This window comes from Punica granatum, chromosome 8, assembly GCF_007655135.1.
Source record: "Punica granatum isolate Tunisia-2019 chromosome 8, ASM765513v2, whole genome shotgun sequence".
Lineage (NCBI taxonomy): Eukaryota > Viridiplantae > Streptophyta > Magnoliopsida > Myrtales > Lythraceae > Punica > Punica granatum.
In genome coordinates, this window is record NC_045134.1 from 13,368,374 (window position 1) to 13,388,784 (window position 20,411).

Sequence of the window (20,411 nt, forward strand, 5' to 3'; positions counted from 1 at the left end):
AACTCATTTGACTAGAGGATTCACTAAATGAAATTAAGTACTTTTTTTTTTATGAAGGTCAAGGACATGTGTAAATGTATGTTTGGTAACGAAGTTTGATTTTACTTAACTTAACTTAACTTTTTCCTCAATTTAACAATATAATTATTACTTTTTATCTATTTTTTTAAATTCTTTCTCATACGTTTTTTTGTCTATTAGTACAATTAATTTTTTAATATTAAATTCTCTTAACTATTCAATACTTTTTCTTAATTTCAACATTTTTTCCTCAACTTATCAATACAATCATTACTTTTTTTTTTCATTTTCAAATTCTCTCACATAGTTTTCCCAACTACTTTTATTTTCGTCTCCTCAAATCATACTAAATTAAATTAAATCAAACTTAAGTTAGTTATGAAATGCTATATTAAGATAGAGAACACAAGTTACTTACCAAATGTCGGAAGCAAATTGCTTTACACTCAAATCGAAAATTTTAAGGTGCGGACTTTGACATTTATTTGGATATGATATGATATAGTATTTTCTAACAATTAAATAATTTATCCAAAAAATACAAAATGGATAGGAAGGAAGATTATCTCGGCTACGCTCGAAAATTCAAATCTAAATATAAAAAAAAAAACTATATTTGATTAATTCAATAGAGCAATAAAAGTTTAGTAAGATATATATATTATATATAATATATATACCAACTACGGAGAAATGTTTGCTGGCTAAAAAAGAGTCGGACAAAGAGATGAATCAAGCGGCCAAATTCTCATCTTCGCCGGAAGACTCCCTTCCCCATTGGCTCCCCTGATCTCATCATCCTTCAGATAAGGTCACCTCCCTCTCCTGACCCTCTCATCTCTCTCTGTCGCCATCTCTCTCTCTCTCTCTCGCCATCAAGGTTCGGTCCAGCTGAATTCCGCTTCCTTACTTTGCTTCTCATCTGGGTCTTTCATTTCGAGCTCGCCGGAGCTCAGCTTCTTGGTAAAAGAATCAGCTTCAGCCCATTTGAGCGAAGTTCATCTTCAAATCGTCCCACCCCACTTTCTGATTCGGTAAACGCCGCATCTTTGACTAATGGGCTCCGTCCCGACCCTTAATTTTGACTGCGTTAGCCATTAATTGTTCGTAATTAATTCAGGGGCTTCTGTGATTGAACCATGGCCTCTGCGATGTTCACTGCTCCCTGCGGTGTCCGTTCTGCCGAGGGCGCCGACTGCCAAAACTATGTGGGTCTCCGACCAAACACCGGCTTGAAGTTCAATGCTTCCGTTACTGTTAAAACTGCGATGAATGCTCGGCGGCTGTTTGCCGTGAGGGCGAGCGAGAAGCGCGATGAGTCCATTAAGAAGCTCGGGATGACTGATGCGGAATGTGAGGCTGCCGTAGTGGCTGGGAATGCTCCGGATGCCCCTCCTGTTCCTCCGAAACCTGCCTCTCCCGCTGGAACCCCTGTGGTCTCTTCTCTGGTAAGCATGAGCTGCTCTTGCCAGTTGAATGGACTATTGAATATTGAGTTCAGTAGTTATATTTTGTGATAGAGTAATCCATCGAACATCCAGGGTTTAATTGTTCTTAAGTTTAGGACATGAATGATGGCGATGTTTTCTTGGCAGTGTATACTGAAGATTTGTTAGATCAATATTCATTTTCATTTGCTGCTCATCAAGAAAAATGGTCTTGATCGAGTTCGTGAGAGCTGATTCACTTGTTGGTGATCTGTACCAGCCACTTAGTCGGCGTCCTCGTCGTAATCGGAGGACTCCTGCAATGAGGGCATCCTTCCAGGAAACTAATCTCTCACCTGGAAACTTTGTATACCCGCTTTTCATTCATGAAGGTGAAGCAGACCTGTCTTTTGGACTGCCTTTCGAGGACTGTCCTAAACTTGTATCTTCACAATTACTTATTTATGAGGTTTCACAGGTGAGGAGGATACACCAATCGGAGCTATGCCTGGATGCTATAGGCTTGGGTGGAGGCATGGACTAATTGAGGAGGTGATTTTGCTCAATCTTCTCCCTTAAGAAATGAGTTCTTTACTTAGAGGACCGCTGAAAGCAAGATTGTCAACCCTTTTATGGTATCGTCATTATTAATGATGTGATTTCGTTTTGGCTGGTTTATAGAGAGAAGAGCAGGATACTCACTGAAATCATTCACTATGTTGGCACCTTTTTCTGATTTTGACAATCTACTTGTGAGGCATTTAATACAAGGGACTGAATTTGAAATGTGAAATCTATGTTCTTTGAGATAATGTGCTTACTGATGCTTAGTCTGATCCTAGTTCTATCCCTTGGATAGGATTTTTCCTTTTAGACAATATTCCACAGCATTTACAAAGCTTGAATGCAATAAGAAGCGCACAGCTAGGTGTAGTCTCCTAAAGGAAGGATCTAAATGTGCAGGTTGGGAAAGCTCGGGATGTTGGTGTCAACAGTGTTGTACTCTTCCCCAAAGTTCCTGATGCTTTGAAGGTTGTTATTCTGCTTTTGCTTTTGTTTCTTTTTGGTATATAGAATGATCAAGCAATTGCATTTCTTTTTTTTTTTTTTTTCACTTCTTTCTTTGTAAACAGACTCCCACAGGTGATGAAGCATACAATGACAATGGCTTGGTTCCACGAGCTATCAGATTGCTCAAGGATAAGTACCCCGACCTCGTAAGTTGGTACAGCTAAATTTATTTTCAAGATAAAGCTAGTCGATTTGCATCGAGAAGCATCTCTTATTTCATTTTTTATCTGGTGGTAGGTTATCTACACTGATGTTGCTTTGGATCCTTATTCCTCGGATGGGCATGATGGTATTGTTCGAGAAGATGGTAAGTTTTATCATAATGCCATGCTTGCAAAGAGAGGGTTTTGTTCCCTTTCCACCCTTTGATGACGTAGGAAATTCACCTCTTTGATGAGCTTGGTACTTCAACACTGAGATATTTAAATGTCCTAGGTGAATGCAAATTGCTCCATCCATATCGCATCCAAGGGTTGCAGATAGGCTGTTTTTAGGTCTCTGATAGTAACATGCATTGCACGTTGCAGTGCGAGCTGCCTAAAGATGTGGTTCCTTCATAATCCATTCGGTAGAAACGGAATGATCTGCCAAGTTCATATCTTTAAATTGTTTTTGACCCCTCTAAGCACTGTTATGTGGAATCTTTATAATATCCGTTTGGTATTTATTCTGCTGATGTAATTTGTTTGACTGTTTGCAGGGGTTATACTGAATGATGAAACAGTGCATCAGCTATGCAAGCAAGCCGTTTCCCAGGTAAATTTCCTTCCCGTCAGTTGCTGTATGGCATTTTATGAGCTGGGAATATAGGATGATCTTGGATTCTTTTAAAAGAATCTAATGATCTCTTTTTTGCTTCCGTGCATTGGTGATTTTCTTGGGCCCAGGTAGCTTCAATTAAGGCTTTCGGCATAGTGGTTTTGTCCTCTCTTTTCAACATTTTTGGTATGCTATATGAAGAGAATTTCTGATGTATTGTAGAAAACTCAATTTTGTTTCTTAGAGTTGCTCTCTACAATTACATCCCAACATTACTTCATATGGAGCCTGTCTTCCCAGTATTGCTTACCCTTTGTTAACTTTGTTCACTTTGATGATGCACTATGTCACCAATCTCAGACCCAACTTAACTTTTAGGCTGCTCATTTTACTTGTTCACTGAGTTAATTTTTCGGGATTATGCAAAATGATTCAATTACATTATATTTATTGGCGTGCCAAATTAAAGCTTTGCAAAGGCTTTACTCTTGCATCCGCTGTAATTTATCCCCTAGAGCTACATACGGCAAGTATTTCACATTGCGTGGAAATTTCTCGCATAATGGATCAATTTCCAACACACTCAAGCTAGCTAATGGTAATACTGAAATGGCACCTAATTAATATAAGAGTGCTACTTTTTCTTTGCCTCCTTTGACAAAAAGCTAGTACTTTCAAATTTTAGAAAATACTAATGGATTTTTGGTTTTAAATTCACCTCAGCTTCTGTAACTCTGCTTCTGATTCCATGACATGATCCCTTGTTTTAGGTCTATTGGCTCACTTGTTCTTCATGCATGTTATTTTTCCAATAGGCCCGAGCTGGGGCAGATGTTGTCAGCCCTAGTGATATGATGGATGGTCGAGTTGGAGCAATTCGAGCAGCTCTTGATGCTGAAGGGTTCCAGCATGTTTCCATCATGTCCTACACGGCGAAGTAAACTTTTGAGCTTCTATCTTTTTCAGTCCCATGATCATCCTTGTATCCTTCCATACCATTTACATTTCTAATTTCATATTTCCGCTCAGACATGTATGACTGTATTAATTTGCAGGTATGCCAGTTCGTTTTATGGTCCATTTAGAGAGGCATTGGACTCTAACCCACGTTTTGGTGACAAGAAGACGTAAGAAATCATCATTCTTTATGGATGTTTTGTGGGGCTCTTTTTGTGGGTTACCTCAATACACTAACTTTGGTTTCTTAATAAACAAAGTTATCAGATGAATCCAGCTAACTATCGGGAGGCTTTAGTGGAGCTCCGTGCTGATGAAGCCGAAGGAGCCGACATTCTTCTGGTCAGTATCTATTTTTCTGCAGCTCATCAGGAGATTGTATTAATTGGTGAACCTCTTATATCTCGAACCTGAACCACTGACCTTGCTCTGGCAGGTGAAACCTGGTCTGCCTTACTTGGATGTTATAAGGCTTCTCCGAGACAATTCTCCTCTACCAATTGCTGCATATCAGGTAACTCCCTCTTCCGGCCGTGCTTCATCAGAGCCGTTCACCATCCGTAATTTTGGATTTGATTAAGGACTCACTTGATAAAATGTGATAGGTTAGAGAATAAGTCCAGAATGGACTCGAGAACGCATTCTAAGAGATACTTCAAACTCCACACATGTTTCTTTGTCAAATAAACCTGTGTACTGTTTGGCTTCAGGTGTCGGGAGAGTACTCAATGATAAAGGCTGGTGGGGTCCTCAAAATGATTGATGAAGAGCGGGTCATGATGGAGTCACTGATGTGCCTCCGGAGGGCAGGGGCTGACATTATTCTCACCTACTTTGCACTACAAGCTGCCCGATGTTTATGCGGGGAGAAGAGGTGAGGAGCTCCGGTGAGTGAGAGGATGCAGCGGTTGCGATATATGTTCAGACAGAGCCTTTTGTAGTGTTGGTGAAATCCCCCATGAGCCATTTTATTTTATTTTTTTTGTTTTCTTTTTCTTTTTCTTTTTCCTTTAAAGGTTAATGATAGTTAATCCAGGGGGAAATAAGAATGGAGTCAATCAAGACTGTTGATTTACGGGTACATGTACTGAGAGTTGAATTGAAGAGAATATTCATTATTATTGTTCGGTCCCAGTTCTGCGGCCAAATATTCGGGATCCAACAATTCTCAATGCAGAAGCAGTTTCGGATCTTCGTTTGATAAATTATTGGAAATTAATAAAGTTCATAAATCGTTGATGGTATTTAGAGAATGTAAGTTGTCTTGCGGAATCCATGGGACATACGACTAGATATGGTTGCTTTGATGCATCATTAGTCTTACCAAAGCTAACGTCTATTCTTTCTGGCCATATGAAAGTCCGACTTGACATGCCATATTGGGTGGGATGCATAACGAGAAAATGGAAAAGTAAGGAGCTGCATGCTAGGCATATATTAAGGAAAATCCGAATTTACCCCATTGGCACGCACAGGAGAAGGAACCATATTAAATTCATATGACAAATGATATTCTTATAATCTACTGGTGTAGAATAATTAAAATTTTATTTTGTTCTTTTCTTACATATATCTTATGTGATATATTCATTATAATCTAGATCAATTTATACATATATTTACTAATTTCGTAAGAGAGGATTCCTCTGTGAAAGAAAATATAAGAATTGTTTTGCTACACATTTTTTTGTTTTGTAGATAAACATGAAAAAATGATTTTCATTTTGCATATGTTCTCATTTGATTATCTACTATTTATTCCAAGATGATTAGATTGTTTTCACTCTTTCCACAAACACAATCCCTGTATGCCTGTATGCAGGCATGGATATGCATGTATGTAATGTACATGCTTAAATAACAATATGATTTTTATTACACTACTGATAAATTTTTATATATTTACTTTCACTTCCATACCTTCTTTAACTCACGGTAGATGTTTGGGTTAGAACCGACGGAGAGCGGTTTGACACTTGCTTTCGTTAAGTAAAGTTTTGAATTCTAGTCATATGAATGGAGAAAATCCACGTTAGAAGAGTTTTACCCTTTAGTAGACTGACCACCCAACTCGACTGGATTAATTGGAGTACATTAGGCTTCCGAATACTAGGTGCATACCAAAAAAAAAGAAATCCAAATGGAGAAACAAGAAATGAAGAAACTATAAACAAATAGTATGTGGTGGCCAAAATCAGAAAAATACATAATTCATTCATTTGCACATGGCATGTACTCTGCCTAGGTGGATATGCTTCTGATTATTCTGATCTTATAATTTATGTGTTCTCTTGAACATTCTGTACTCTTTCTATTAATGAATTAATCCTCAATACTTTCGATAAAAAGAAAGTTAGGATTAGGAGAAACTACATAGAGAGGCAAAGAAGTCGAAAATTGAAAAAATATATATATACAGAGAGAGAGAGAGAAGAAGAGAAATACTGTAATATATATGTATGTCTGATAGAAAGAATAATTTCTTTCTTTGCCATATAAAGTAGGAAGATTTGATTTTTTTTTTCAAACGATTATGCTTTATTGATATTCAAATGCATACATAGGTCCATTGCAAAAACGAATACAGAGGAAAATATCCAAGCACTACATATGAATTACAAGAGCATGACACTTGGTTAGTCTGCTGAGCAAAACTACAAAGAAACTTAGACTTAAACAGTCACAATAAGTAAGAACATTACAATTATTGTAAACCATTCTGAAACCAAGAATCCCGATCAACCACCTTCATGCAACAATACACCACAGACCCCAGTAAAAACCGTAAAGGGAATTCTCAGTACAGTCCATTAGTCCATGGTAAATTTATGTCTCCGTTGCAGAAGATAGAGCAAGAAGGATGTCTTGGGTCGGTATCCAAACGCAGACTCCCACCACAAATTGCAACTCCTAGACAATCAAACCAAGGAAACTAAAGCTTCGTCGATCGGTTCAAACCACTGATCATCAATCAATTTTAATCAACCTAACCCTAATAGTCCAATCCAAGACAATCAAACCAACTGAACTAGCAGCTAAGCAACTAGAGCTCCTTCGATCGGTTCAAACTAGAGACCGTCAAAAGGGGACTTGACCTGTTCATATCAATAACAAAAAGGCAAGCCACAAAAATCGATTTGAACAGGGGAAGAAGATCAAACCGATCAAAATCGCAATCCTTGACGTGATAGGCAAGGATACTGTCACTGAGAAAGATGGTGGGAAGACCGAAGATAAGAAGCCGCCACAGAAGAGGAAAAAAATGGACCAATAAATGAGCGGGGAGGTGGAGATTATCCTAGCACAGTGGGTCGGTCATGAACTGACTCGATCTTGATCCAGCACGACCTGACCCGAACCCAACCTGACCCAAACGACACAGTCGCAGCTCAGCTCCTCCATCAGAACCAGACGGACCGCCTGATAGAGGGAGCGCGGAATCCGGGAAGGAACGGGAGGCCACCACTATTTAGGAGAACCAAGCCGTCGAACGGAGAGGAGGAGGGGAGGGTTGCTGTCACAGCCTGAAGAGCCAACTCCACCCATTCCACCAGTTTGAGCCGCCATGGTGTGGTCCCGTTGCTCCATGAGAAGACCACCGTGATGAGACCATCGTGAGGAGACCATTCTGAGGAGACTAACACCTAAGCCACCAAATCTAAACCACCACAGTGGAGAAAACCGCTGTATGGAGAAGGTCCGACTCGAGTCGTCAAGAAGGAGATGGTGACGCCCTCATTGCCTTGGAGTCGAACGTAATCGCATCACCGCACCGTCATTAACCATCCGAAAAAAAGAAAAGAAATGGAAAAAGTGTGAAGATGGGGCCATCGAAAAAGTTAAGACTACAAGAGGGTAGAGGAGGGTCTTAGCTTCCCGATGGCGGAGGTGGTGGTGCCCGACCCGCCGGACAAAGCTCGGATGTGCCGGGCAAAGGGGTTAAAATGAGGATTTTCGGTCTGTTGTAGAGGTACAGGGGGAGAGCTGGGGAGATTAAAAAAAAAGGGAAACCTTTGTCTGCTAGGAAGATTTGAATTTGAACCTTGAATGACACAACTTTTGTATAAACAAATGACCCAATAATTAAACAATTGACAGAACTTACTCTATTTATTCGCTATTTTTAACGGAAAAAGTGATAAAGTTTCAATCTATTTTCATCTCTCTAAAACCTTTAAAACACACTCAAGAGTGCACCTTGGGGAGATGATCTCAATCCAAAACCAGCAAATAGGCAGTGGCGGCCCAAGAGATGTTGTGATTTATATGAGAGCTCTAGATTATATTCAATAAAATTTAGGGTTAATTACATTGGTGATCCAAAAAGTTTTAATAATGTATCAAGTTGGTCCAAAATTTATTTTTTGCTACTTGATGGTACAAAATGTTTCAAAGTTGTAACATGATAGTACAAACCGTCATCTCGTCATTGACGCCGTCAAGCCGTCCTTTACAAGACTGTAAATTTTACACCATCATGTAACTTACGTAAAACATTTTATACTATTAAATTACAACTTTAAAACATTTTGCACCATCATATAACGTCCCACAAAAATCAGTTTTGCACCATCAGTGTCGGCTTGACGGCGTTAATGGCGAGATGACGGTTTGTACTATCATGTTACAACTTTGAAACATTTTATACCATCAAGTAGCAAAAAAAAACTTTTTGAACCAACCCGATGCATTATTAAAACTTTTTGGACCACCAATGTAATTTACCCTAAAATTTATATACCCATAAGAGGAGTCCTTTAGCCACACATGCCAATAATTAGGTTCATATTACAGATATTACAGAATCATTGACTATATATATGTGTGTGTATGATATTGCATATTTCACTTTACCATACATACGTGATATTCCATACATATGATAATGAATTCCCCATGGGACGAGTTCTTTAGCCACACATGCCAACAATTAGGTTTATATTACACATACTACAGAATCATTGACTATATATATATATGATATTGCATATTTGAATTTACCATATAACTAGATTACATATTTATTTGATAATATTTAGCTTTTCTATAGTTTGTTGTATCGATTATGGTTAGATTACATTAGCCAAATAGTTGTTGTACAGTTTTTATATATTAATTACTTCATTTTTATCATGTGGAATAATAAAAATGTGACAGCCACTAATAAGTAATAAAACAACGTATGTCGTATAAATTCAATGATTTGATGAGGAAGTAAATTCTTAATGGCTCGATGGCACGACGAATTGGAGCAGCTCCTTACTGGCCTCGAACTCGGCCATGTCTGCTTTAGTTAGCGTGACCCATGCCTCTACTCCCTCATCTTCCAGTCATGTTCCCATCAGAATGACCACATTCTTTTATGGGCACGTTTAGGGGTGTGCACGAATACCGAGTATACTCGGAACCGGTTGAATCTACCATAACAGTTAGGGTTCGGATAGCTCGTATTGAAAATAGGATAAGGTCCGGGTATTAAAATACAAAACCTGTGAAAATCGATTCTGATTCCGATTCTTGCATATAAGGTATTCATAACCGGAATCGGAACCGATACCCAAAGCCGGATTATAATTTCCCCATTATATATATAGTTATATCCAGATATTCCTCTATTTAAAAAATATAGTCACTAATTTATAATAAATCTAAATCTATGTCGACATTATATTTTGCGTAATTACTGATTATAGATGAGATATTTTCGATTTTATTAATGAGATAAAAAATTTACAGGTTCCACAGAGTACCCGGAACCTGTGGTATAATACAAGTTCCGAGTAGGTTTTAAGGCTCAACATGGTAGGGTCTAGTTTCAAAATATTGGAATTAATCACTTATAGGGTAGGATTCGAGTATTCGGATATCGTGAAAAAAACAGAGTACCCGGACCCAAACACCCTAAGCACGCTGGCTGGTTGTGCAGCCCCATGCGGGCCTGCCCCACCCAAACTCTGCCTCGTAGAACGGGATCCTCGTCCAGCTGCTATACCTGTAAAACTCAAATCCCGCACCGCTTGTTGAGGCCAACTTCCTTGCCGACATAGCGACTCGCAAGGTTTGGCTGACCCGTTCCCTCCATGGAGCACCCTTACAAAATCTCCATTCATTCTTCCGATAGACTTCCGAAGCAGAGCCCCTAGATCGTGCAGTTGGGGAGCTTGTTTGTCCATGTCGATCATCGGGCGGGGCCACCGCTGATTGCCAGAGATTGCCCAGCGTCTGCTCCAGCAGTGGTGGGGCAGCCCTGCTCCAGATGTTCATGATGTGAGTGACGGCGGAAGGCAGGCAAATCCCCGAACTCCCTGGCGTTACTCTAGCTACTTCAAGTGCAGTTTTCCAAATCAGGGCTGTGACAGCCTCGACCATAATCAGTTTCAGCCCGGGAAATTCTGCCCTCAATTGGGCTAAGCCTTTCCCATTGAACCGGCTCTTAGTCACGAGCTTCTCATTGCTGATCACTCCAGCCGGCAACGGGAAGTTCACAACTTTCAGCAGAAAATCATCGAGGCATCCCAGCAGGGCCTGGTACCTGAGACGGGGCAGATTCCAAAGCCTGCCTCGGCCCATGACATAAGGAACTGCGCCAGGGAGCAACCATCAGCTATATCGTGGGACGCACACAGTCCAATCCCAACGCCCGCCACACTTGAAGAAGCTGACTTTGACTCCTAAGATTGTACAGAGGGAAAGGGAGGAACTGCTGGAGTCCAGAATGTCGGAGTCCCGAGAGCGGGGAGCAAGCTCTGGCCTCCACGAACAGCACTGCATGGTCGCTGCAGTCGATGGAAGCAATCTCCTTCAGCCTTCCGCAGAAAGGGTAGAGGCTGGAGAGCGTCTCGGAAAGTGACGTCTTCAGCTTCTTTGATACATTGACCTCAGGAGCAGAAGTATAGAAGAGTGCGACCGGAACATAAAACGGAGGAGCCAACTGGTCCAGCAGACATATTTTGAAGGTCTTAAAGGCTCGATTTGGTTGGAGAGGATGGCTTGATGGTTTCTGTAGAGACAGTTTCAACTTTCATTGGCATGATTTTTTTTTTTTTAAATTGTGGAGTTTCGCATGGATTGTTTACGTTGTAGGAAACATGTTGGGTTGAGTGTGATTATTTTCATGGAGAGGTTAATTTATATAGGGAGCTTTTAATACCAAAACATATGTAAGACAAAGCTTATGCTGAATTTTGGCACAATTTCAATGCTTCCATGTTTGCTTCTTAACAAGATCCAAAGAGAAGTAAACATAAGAATACAGTCCATTAGGAGGATTTCCCCCGAAGATGAGAAAGCTGTGTTGGGATATTGTCGGGACTTCTGTCATGTCCGTATTGAAACGAATGTTCGGTGAGTATTATTCATCCATCATGGCTGATTATGAACAAATCAAAGTGTTTGAAAGTGAGAAGTTTTGAGATCATTATGAGGCAAAATTTCAACTTTCAAGTATTTTGACTGTGAACAAATTTCTCACTTTCAACCGAGAAAAATAAGTATTTTGATTGGATATTAGTAAATGAATAGAACTCAACCAATATTTTCTTGCATTAATGGTTTGATGACAAGAGGAGCGGGTGCTCCAATGAAGAGGGCGGGAGCTGATATGCGAACAAATGAGATCCTCAACTCCATGCTGGGTGTGGTTGGAGTCGGGATTGAACGGGCACTCGTAAGATTGCGCATGCACAATCGGCTGGGTTGCACCTATAAATGGCAGGGCCCATATAAAATTCAAATATTTAATTTAACTTGTGGTATTATGCAAATTTTCTTTTTAAATAAATGCAGATTGTTTTTCCATATTTTCAATATGACATCGTAGATTTTTATTGCATTATGCATTTTATATCAAGCGTTTATACGTCAGGAGATGGTTGAAATCTAGCTAATTCTCTTTCACATTGGTTGCTTATTGATGGGATTTATGGTATTAAATGATAAAAACGCAATAATGCATGGGTTGTCTCTGCTACATCGAGCTCAAACTCGAGCTCTGGCACTCGCTTGTTCGGGCAAGTGCTCTCTTTGAAAACATCTAAAGGTATTTCGAATCTACTGTGCGCTGTTCTACCTCCAGGAAATAGCAACGATGCAATTCCTGTAATCAGCTTTGGCTGTGAAAAAGGTTTACTAATCAATCTAAATAAAATTGTTATATTCTATATACACATATATGTCTGTATATATATGTATTTATATGCATAAGATATACAAATATATATAAATATAGACGGACTGTATTCTGTATATAATATGTACGTGTAGTTATTCTTATGTATGATTTATGTTTTGGATTGTATTGAATTCACATCTTTCTCTCAGCCCTCAATTTCGCTATAATTGTCCTGTAGAGGAAAGTTTTCCCTGTTCCTCCATGCCCGTAAATAAAGAAAACTCCACCGAATATTATTCGAAACATCATTTATGACTTCATCAATAATTTCCTTCAGCTCTGCATTCAACATCGGGAGACATCTCTGGTGATCTTGTCAAAGCTCTTCGATGTTATAGCTTAGCTCTTCTCTGATAAGTCTGTTGTGCATTTCTTCAACTGTGGAGCTGTCTGGCAAGGGCATCCCGTCGATATCAGAAAGATGTTTTCCATTCTTGATCAGTATGCTCTCAATTTCAACTTCACAGTATGTCCAAATTTGTTTATCAGAGAGCTGTAAATTGAAAAGTCGAAACAACCTTTATTTTCTGTGAACAATATCATCTGACAGCAGCTTCCAATTGTTCTCCCAGAATCGCTTCACGTCTGTACCTTGGCCAAAAAGAAGAACAGTGATGAATAACTCTCATAATTGAGAGGGAATGGCCCACTGACTTGCTTCCTTAATTGCTTCATTCTACTCTTTGTCATCATTCAACAACCCAAGAGCGTAACGTGCTTCTTTGAATGTTTGATAAGTGACGTTGCCCACTGTCCTTATCTCTTCATAGTTTTTTGGTCCTTTAACGATATCTCAAGTAGTATCTTTCACCTGATGTTGGATGAGCATAAACAATTCTTCCGATGGATCTCCCGGCCTTCCTTTGTTTTTATTTTTTCTTCTTCTCATCCATTCTGTGAACAATGTCTGTTCTATTCTGTCTCTTTCAAGGATCGAACTTGAGCTTTCAGAATCTCTCAAAGTTAATGAGTTTTCCCCCGGCAGATTGAAGATTAATCTCTTAACTTAAGGAGATCTATAATGAATATCAAAATTGAAAATTCTCCAACAGGCTTCACATGCGGATACATACCTGCAATTGAGAAAGTGGAATATGGTGAAAGATGTCTTTACAAAGTAGGAGAAAGTCATAGTCACATGATTGATTGTGCAAAGCTCTTAATAATATATTTATATGATTTGTTGGACTGATAAATCATACCTGCAATCCAAGAATGTTTTAATCTCATCAATCTGTCTGATGTCCATGGAATTTGTGCCATTGTTGGCCTGAATATTTTCTTCTATCAATATAGTTGCCCAGTTGGGACCTTTATGGAGATACTTGAAGAGATATTTTATTGCCTTCGACTTGTTACCGCATTCATCATTTATATGAGCTTGAAATCTCAGCAACAAATCTCAATTATATGGGACAACAAAATGATTGTCCAAATGGATGTCTCCTTTCTTCACATGTCCCATTGTCCCTCCTTCCGTAGGTAGGGAAACCATCCCCATCAATGGTTGTCTCATTACGGAACTTCTTCGGGAATTTTTTGCCGTTGGTCCAATGCATGGACCCATGCATGGTCCATGCGTCATGAATTGACAACAGCATTAAATCCAGCCGGGTCATCCTTTTCTGACGGTAATTCCACAGAAATGATTCTGTCAATGTCCGCTGGTGTCGGGAATTTGTTACTTTGGTCGAGCCAAAGAAGAATGTGAGCACGAGGAAGTCTCCTCTTCTGGAACTCAATTGTGTATATAACTGTGAAAGAGTAAAATATAATCGGTTAGTTAGATAATAAAATACAATTCATTCAGTAAATCCGGTCTGGATTGGTTATTATAGTGGAAAACAAATTGAAGAAATGTACTTTTACCTGCTACAACTTTACCAAAGGGTTGTCCTTCGACCATGTGTCTCATGAGCTGATCAAGCTTCATCTTGAAAACTCTCGTTTTAATATCAGGTCTGTCTTCTGCAGGTTGTCCTGGAACTTTGTCAAGCATGTATTGAATTTTGGGTCACTTTGGATTCGCGGTGAATGTCGTGAATATCAGGATTGCCAAAAGTTCTGCAGATAGCCCTAGCATCTAGATAGTTTTGGACCATACATCGAGGGCCACCTGTAAAAGAAGATGGCAATACGATTCTTTTCCCAGTTGCAACAGACGATGTATCACCTCGAACAACAGCATCACATACATTCTCGTAGAGTTCTGTTCATAGAACCCTGATCCATCGCAAACGATCTTCTTTGATAGCTCTGTATGCATCTACAATATACGGCTGGAACAATCGGCCTGCAGATAACTGGGAGTAATGCTCCGAGTCTGTGGAGATTATGGCCGCTGATTCGGAACACATAAGGACCCGGTCGTAAGTTGACCGTGTTGTCTATCTTGGCGCCCATAGATGTGAAAGCAAATACGGAGTTGTATGCTCGAATGCTTTCTCCGAATTTCCTAGAGCGGCGACCACCTTCATAACTTAAAAAGGCTTTTCAATAAATCTGGTGGTTCTTGTAGTGGCGGATATTGATCTTTCCTTGCTGGCAACAAAAAGAGAAAATTTCGGAGTTCTTGTTTGACATCCCTTTTTAGCTCTTTCTTCATACCACATGTAGCTTCCACAATCTTCACATTCATAACTTGGGTGGCCAAGATCCGAATTGTTCGGATCTGCAATTATTTGGATGGATCATATGTTAGAATTTGTAGTCTGAAATGGTTTACAACTATTAGAGTATTTGATTTTCGATACATATTTGTGATTGTATACTCACCGTCGTCATGTTGGTAATAGGTTGATGTGGCAGGCAGAGTGTTCGCTCTGCTTCTCTTCCTCTTTCTTCTTGTAATATTTCCTTCTGTTTATGTAAAAAGGAGAAATAAAAGTCACTTTTAGGGAAAATTTTTTTTTACAAACATTACGTGAGTGTTTAATGGAAAATGTGTGAAGATAACTTTTGGAAATAATATTGCCTAATATTACCTGCATCACGGTTGACGCTTTTCGAAATTTCAGTTTTTACTTACCATTTTTATGGTACAGAGTACTTAATTGGGCAGACTACTCTTTCTAATTCTCTAAATTCAAGCAAATTAGAAAAGTATTTTAAATTGTTTTTCAATTTTCTTCTCTTTAATTGGAAGGTCTTCTATAAATTATTTTTAACTTTTTTAGACTCCCTTTAATTTGAAAGTTTCTATTATTGTTAGATATTCAATATTAATTTGAAAATTCTCAATGTTGAATTTGCAAACATGATTTCTAAATTCTTTTAGAGAAATGAATTTAGAAAAAGAGAATAAAATTGAAAAAGAAAAATAAATAAGACTTTTCTAAAAGTAGATTTTTCTAAAGTAAAGAGGTACATTATTATGGAATGATGATTATGAAAGCCTGGATCTAATTATATAGGGCGTTTACCCCAAATTATATCTTCTTTCTTTCTTTCTTGTGAAATATTTTATTTTATGTGAACCATAATGTTCAGAAGTCTAATGTGCCCTAACTAATTCAGTTGGGAGATTGAGCATTAATAATTATTCTCTCTCATAACAAGTGTGCTTAGCGGGACTTGAAATTTATGTTCTTCTCTTTACGGGGATTAGACCTACTTATCACTCAGTAAAATATTTTCAATACGATAGGTTTTCCTTACAGTAATGAAATTGATACTCTGTCCCGTCCCATATGCGATATGATATTTCATAATTATGACTTTACGTAATATGTAAATCAATTGAGAATTATTAGCTAGGGTAGCATTTAATCATTTGTTAATTCATCTATCGTATTTTAAAAGTGCTAAATCTATTATCTATTCCATTTATATTTATATTTGTTTATATTCATATTATTTATATTTATACATATATAAAAGTATGAAACTCAAAAAGTGTTTCTCCACATTTCATAATTCCTATTTTACCCTTTTACATCTACACATTTCACAATTTCCATTTTACCCTTTTATGCATTTCATAATTCTCATTCTACATTTTATTATTTACATTTTTCTCGCAATCACCATTTGTTGTTTATCTAGACGTGACCAGTGATTTAATAGTGTCTTTCAATAAACACTATGAAAGAGTATCTCACTATCATGCCCTTTGCAATCTTATTAATATATGCATGTCCTTCCAACTCTATAGATTACAACTCTTTACAATTTCATCAGACATATTTAAATTTCAAAAAAATTTAAACATATATTCGTACAAAATTGTGAAACTCTCACTGTGTTTCTCCACATTTTATTTTTAAAAATGCCCTTAGCTATCTTTTGAATTTCCATTAATGCCCTTTAGCCCCTTAAACATGATACCTTGTACCCTATAGCTAAACTCCATTTACATCTTATTATATTTCAATCAACTAAAAAAATAAGAAAAAGAAAAAAAGAAAAAGAAAAAGTGAGGTCTGCCTTATATTCGGGAAGTCTAGCAATTGGAAAGATTAATAATATTTTCGTTATTAAAAATTTCTCTTCTCCCCTATTTCCTTCTCATCCGAACGTTTCTTCTACCACTTGAAATGCGCAATAGTCAAAGAAACGTCCCCGTTGACCAGTGCTCTCCCAGAAACTTGAAATGCGCAATAGTCAAAGAAACGTCCCCATTGACCAGTGCTTTCCCAGTGGTTGACCGACACGTGCCCGTCCAATCCATTGACCAACGGAATCCCCTTTCTGGTACAGGTCCTCCTTTCTTTCTTTGAAAATCCCGCCAGGCCGTATTCTCGTGCAAGCCACGATACCTCGAGCCATATATGTATGGACCCCTCAGTTGTCATCCCTTCTTCTCGAGAATTATTTAGGTGATCCTATATCACTACGCGACATGAGAAAGTATTAATCAAAATATATGAAATTAGTAATTTGATATTAATCACTCGAATAATTATCATTATTATTTTTCATTAAAAAATTCTTATTGATTTTTTCTCATCACGTCATTTGAGATAGAATTATTTAAAATTTTCTCCTTCTTCTCTCCCAGTTAGTTCTTTTTTTTTTCCCCCATAATTTCCCCTTTTGGTTCAAACATTCTAATGTATTATTTCTTTGTTTCTTCATTAGTCTTATCAGTTTTCTCACCACATCAATTAATGTGCTACTACCTCTCGTCTTCTCCTAGAATACAGATGGAGCCTAGACTTGGGTCGACTAAGCAATCAAGTTGCTCGGGAGCCAAATGAGAAGGTAATTTCTTTATAGAAGAGTACATAATTTTTCTTTTTATAACGACAAAATTTAGGAGCTCGACCAATCCTCAGTCCCTTAATTGGTCCTTTCATGTCCTAGAATCAACACTCAATTAATTACCCCTTCTGATAATGTCGTCTCCATTACGTACCTTTTGAATTTTCTTCTAATCAATCTCTTATGCTTTTGCAAATAAATAGTTTAGATCTCAACTTTGTGTTGTCTCTTTATGATTCAGTTGGATACTTTCATTCACTATCGAAGACCACACGCTGTTGTTTCAAGGATAGAGACAAATTCGTTGTCTCCTTTGTTCTTACTGTGGACAGGTTTTCCCTAGGTGATTATCCGAAATAACAATGGGAGACATTGTTGGCCCTACTCCACGCCCTTTGCTGTTAGAAGTAAAATGGTGGTGAAACATTCCGTTGCTACCTTACTCTTTGCGTCTTCCAATTCTCAATGGGTGTCCAGAAAATTCAAGAGGAGAAGAAAAGTGATTTGAACAAATGTTTGCAACTTCCATTGTCGTCAAGATATGGAAATTACACTATTGATCACAGCACAGTGGACAGAGAATATTGTTTCATGTAAACCTGCCTCATATGTACTCTCCATCACTGCATCTCAACGGAGCAATACAATGTAGTATCTGCCAAGTCATTTCATCATGAGTTCTGCCGTATACAAACACTGGCTCGTTTGGTTTGCAAATGTGATTTTAAAATCACAACTTTAACATAATTCTACCCACAACAAAAGAAAATAACTCATACAAAGTTAAAGAATGGGCTCTATTTATACCACTTTTTTTCACAACAAAACAAAATAACTCATATAAAGTCAAAGGGTGTGCCCCATTTATACCACTCTTTTTCAAAATCAAAATTTGATTTTAAAATTTTATTTTGAAACCAAAGGCCGCATAATATTTTGTTATCGTCCTCCCTCTGTTAAGACGCATGATACCACAATTGAATTTATATACTGCCATTATTATAAAATAATATGAGTACGAATATTGTCAAAAAAAACTCTGGTTGATACTGACACTCTTCGTTTGATATTGAGTTATAAAGACACTATATAGTTCCATAATTCATGAATCCGCAAGCAGTTCCTTTATTTCCAAAGTTCATTGATTTTCTAACACAAACACCATACAAATGGTCATGAATGGAGTTCTTGGATTAGGACAACGGTATACGTCCTATGTGTGTTTTTCACAATTCTGTGATTCTTGTCCGTACTCCTTTAGATTCTTATCCAAAGCAAAGAGTATGTCCTCACCAAGGGATACGTCTGGGGGGATTTAGACTCGCAACCTCGTGGACTATTCATGAATCATGCATCCATCCTATAGACTAATTTTTTGGGCAAACAGTAATTTATAATTATCACTACCATGACTTACTATTAGGCAAGATGTTCCTTGTTTTCATTTTCGTTGTTATTTTTGCTTTTTTATTCTTTTACTAGCTCTAGGTCCTTTCTTCTAATCGAAAAAGGATTTGATCACTTCTGTGAGAAAGGGCCCGGGTGTGATGTAGTGGCACGCAACTTCACCTAGCTAGGAACCTAGAGGATCAAAGTTCGATTCTCCCCAATAAGGCTATTTGTGCTCCTTTGTTCAGCTTTCTATTTTTTCTTTACTAGGCTTTTTTGGTTCACTATGCTCTCTATAATATCAAATTATATCCCGTATTTTCAATATAAACATTAAAAAATTAATCCATGTAGTAGTAGTCTATTTTTAATTAAGTTTTGTTATGTCAGTAATAGTTGGCTAACATTATATCATCTTCTGATACGTATAATGAATGAATGAATAGGTCAAATGTAAAAGAAAACTGAAAAGTTCGTGGGCAAAAATGAGAAAGAAGAAAAATACGAGAATCTCAAGTAGAAAATAAACCAGGGAAGTGGAAGTGGGAGACCGAAACACTTCAAGTAACGGGGCAAGAGCGGGTGATTGGCTAAGTTATCGTAACCTGGCCGGGAGCTTCTGAACAGACCAGCTACAAGAATAATGTGACGGCCTTGCAAACATACTTACGTTGACATGCCCGATCATTGCCAAGACCATCACATTATCCTTGACCATTCTTGTAGCCGCTGTCTCCGCTAGGTTATGGGCCAACTACGGGTTGCAGTGATAAAAGAACTTGCATAGGCCGGGACTGATGCATTGCTGTTGTAACATTGCCACTCGCAGTCCATTCTGCACTCTCCAAGGATTTCCGAGGAGTATTTCGCCTCCGTAAGCTCAACACTTAATCGCCCTGTCGAAAAGAAAAGAAAAGAAAAGAAACCAATCGAAAATTTTCCACACTTACACACCAATGAGACAATAATTGACTTAATATGAAGATTAATCATCTATAATAGAGACACATGTACTTGCGAATACGAGGATGACACCCAGAGAAACCACTGCGAGTATAAGATTCTGCCGTTGTTGACAGAGCTAATTCTTATCGGCTTGCCCCAGCAATTTTTTATGCCACATTTTATCGTTACTTATACTAGCAAGAGATGATACATCATGGAAATTCATAGAGAGGGTGCTTATATTTAGTAAGAAGCCAGATCGATGCCCACGCTACGCGCTGTTTTTGTGTAATCTTTAGTACTACAATAGTCTTTTTTTTGGTAAATTATAATAGTCTTTTTTAAAGATACTAATTTGTTGAATAATGCAATATATACGATAATAAAAACATCTTTGTTTTTTGGTAAATTATAATAAATCATCGTGTGCCATGAAATGAATATACAAATTGGATTTTTTTTTTGCATGG

The 20,411-nt window shown here is 38.0% G+C and overlaps 2 protein-coding genes and 2 pseudogenes across 3 annotated transcripts; 1 reads left to right on the forward strand and 3 right to left on the reverse strand.

The window, feature by feature from the left end:
- The first annotated feature begins 724 nt into the window (after positions 1–724).
- On the forward strand, positions 725–5,440 carry LOC116188951 (delta-aminolevulinic acid dehydratase, chloroplastic). 2 transcript variants are annotated; one of them, XM_031518403.1, is made up of 14 exons: positions 725–832; positions 978–1,055; positions 1,142–1,469; positions 1,729–1,840; positions 1,927–2,000; positions 2,412–2,480; positions 2,582–2,665; positions 2,757–2,826; positions 3,220–3,275; positions 4,094–4,215; positions 4,334–4,405; positions 4,496–4,577; positions 4,672–4,749; positions 4,946–5,440. In XM_031518403.1, the coding sequence occupies exons 3-14, from the start codon at positions 1,161–1,163 to the stop codon at positions 5,111–5,113; spliced, it is 1,296 nt and encodes a 431-aa protein (XP_031374263.1). In that variant the 5' UTR covers positions 725–832; positions 978–1,055; positions 1,142–1,160; the 3' UTR covers positions 5,114–5,440. The 2 variants fall into 2 exon arrangements, with proteins under 2 accessions (XP_031374263.1, XP_031374264.1); XM_031518404.1 differs by lacking the exons at positions 725–832; positions 978–1,055 and having other exon boundaries at positions 1,230–1,469; positions 1,617–1,840.
- Positions 5,441–10,136: 4,696 nt separating this feature from the next.
- Positions 10,137–11,556, reverse strand: LOC116188756 (vinorine synthase-like). Its single transcript, XM_031518236.1, has 3 exons — positions 11,458–11,556; positions 10,899–11,166; positions 10,137–10,816 (listed from the first exon to the last, which is right to left on the reverse strand). The coding sequence occupies exons 1-3, from the start codon at positions 11,554–11,556 to the stop codon at positions 10,137–10,139; spliced, it is 1,047 nt and encodes a 348-aa protein (XP_031374096.1).
- A 923-nt stretch (positions 11,557–12,479) lies between these two features.
- LOC116189066 lies at positions 12,480–13,547 on the reverse strand (annotated as a pseudogene).
- Positions 13,542–14,404, reverse strand: LOC116188757 (annotated as a pseudogene).
- Between the last annotated feature and the right edge of the window lie 6,007 nt (positions 14,405–20,411).

What these genes read in the sequence shown, in the direction of transcription:
- LOC116188951 (XM_031518403.1), top strand. Translation starts at nt 1,161, where the DNA reads ATGGCCTCTGCGATGTTCACTGCTCCCTGCGGTGTCCGTTCTGCCGAG. An exon ending in CGTTTTGGTGACAAGAAGAC is followed by an intron (nt 4,406 to 4,495) that starts GTAAGAAATCAT and finishes TAATAAACAAAG; the next exon opens with TTATCAGATGAATCCAGCTA. An exon ending in AAGGAGCCGACATTCTTCTG is followed by an intron (nt 4,578 to 4,671) that starts GTCAGTATCTAT and finishes TTGCTCTGGCAG; the next exon opens with GTGAAACCTGGTCTGCCTTA.
- LOC116188756 (XM_031518236.1), bottom strand. Translation starts at nt 11,556, where the DNA reads ATGACAGAAGTCCCGACAATATCCCAACACAGCTTTCTCATCTTCGGG. An exon ending in TTTACTTCTCTTTGGATCTT is followed by an intron (nt 11,167 to 11,457) that starts GTTAAGAAGCAA and finishes CTGCTGGACCAG; the next exon opens with TTGGCTCCTCCGTTTTATGT. An exon ending in GTACAATCTTAGGAGTCAAA is followed by an intron (nt 10,817 to 10,898) that starts GTCAGCTTCTTC and finishes TCCCTGGCGCAG; the next exon opens with TTCCTTATGTCATGGGCCGA.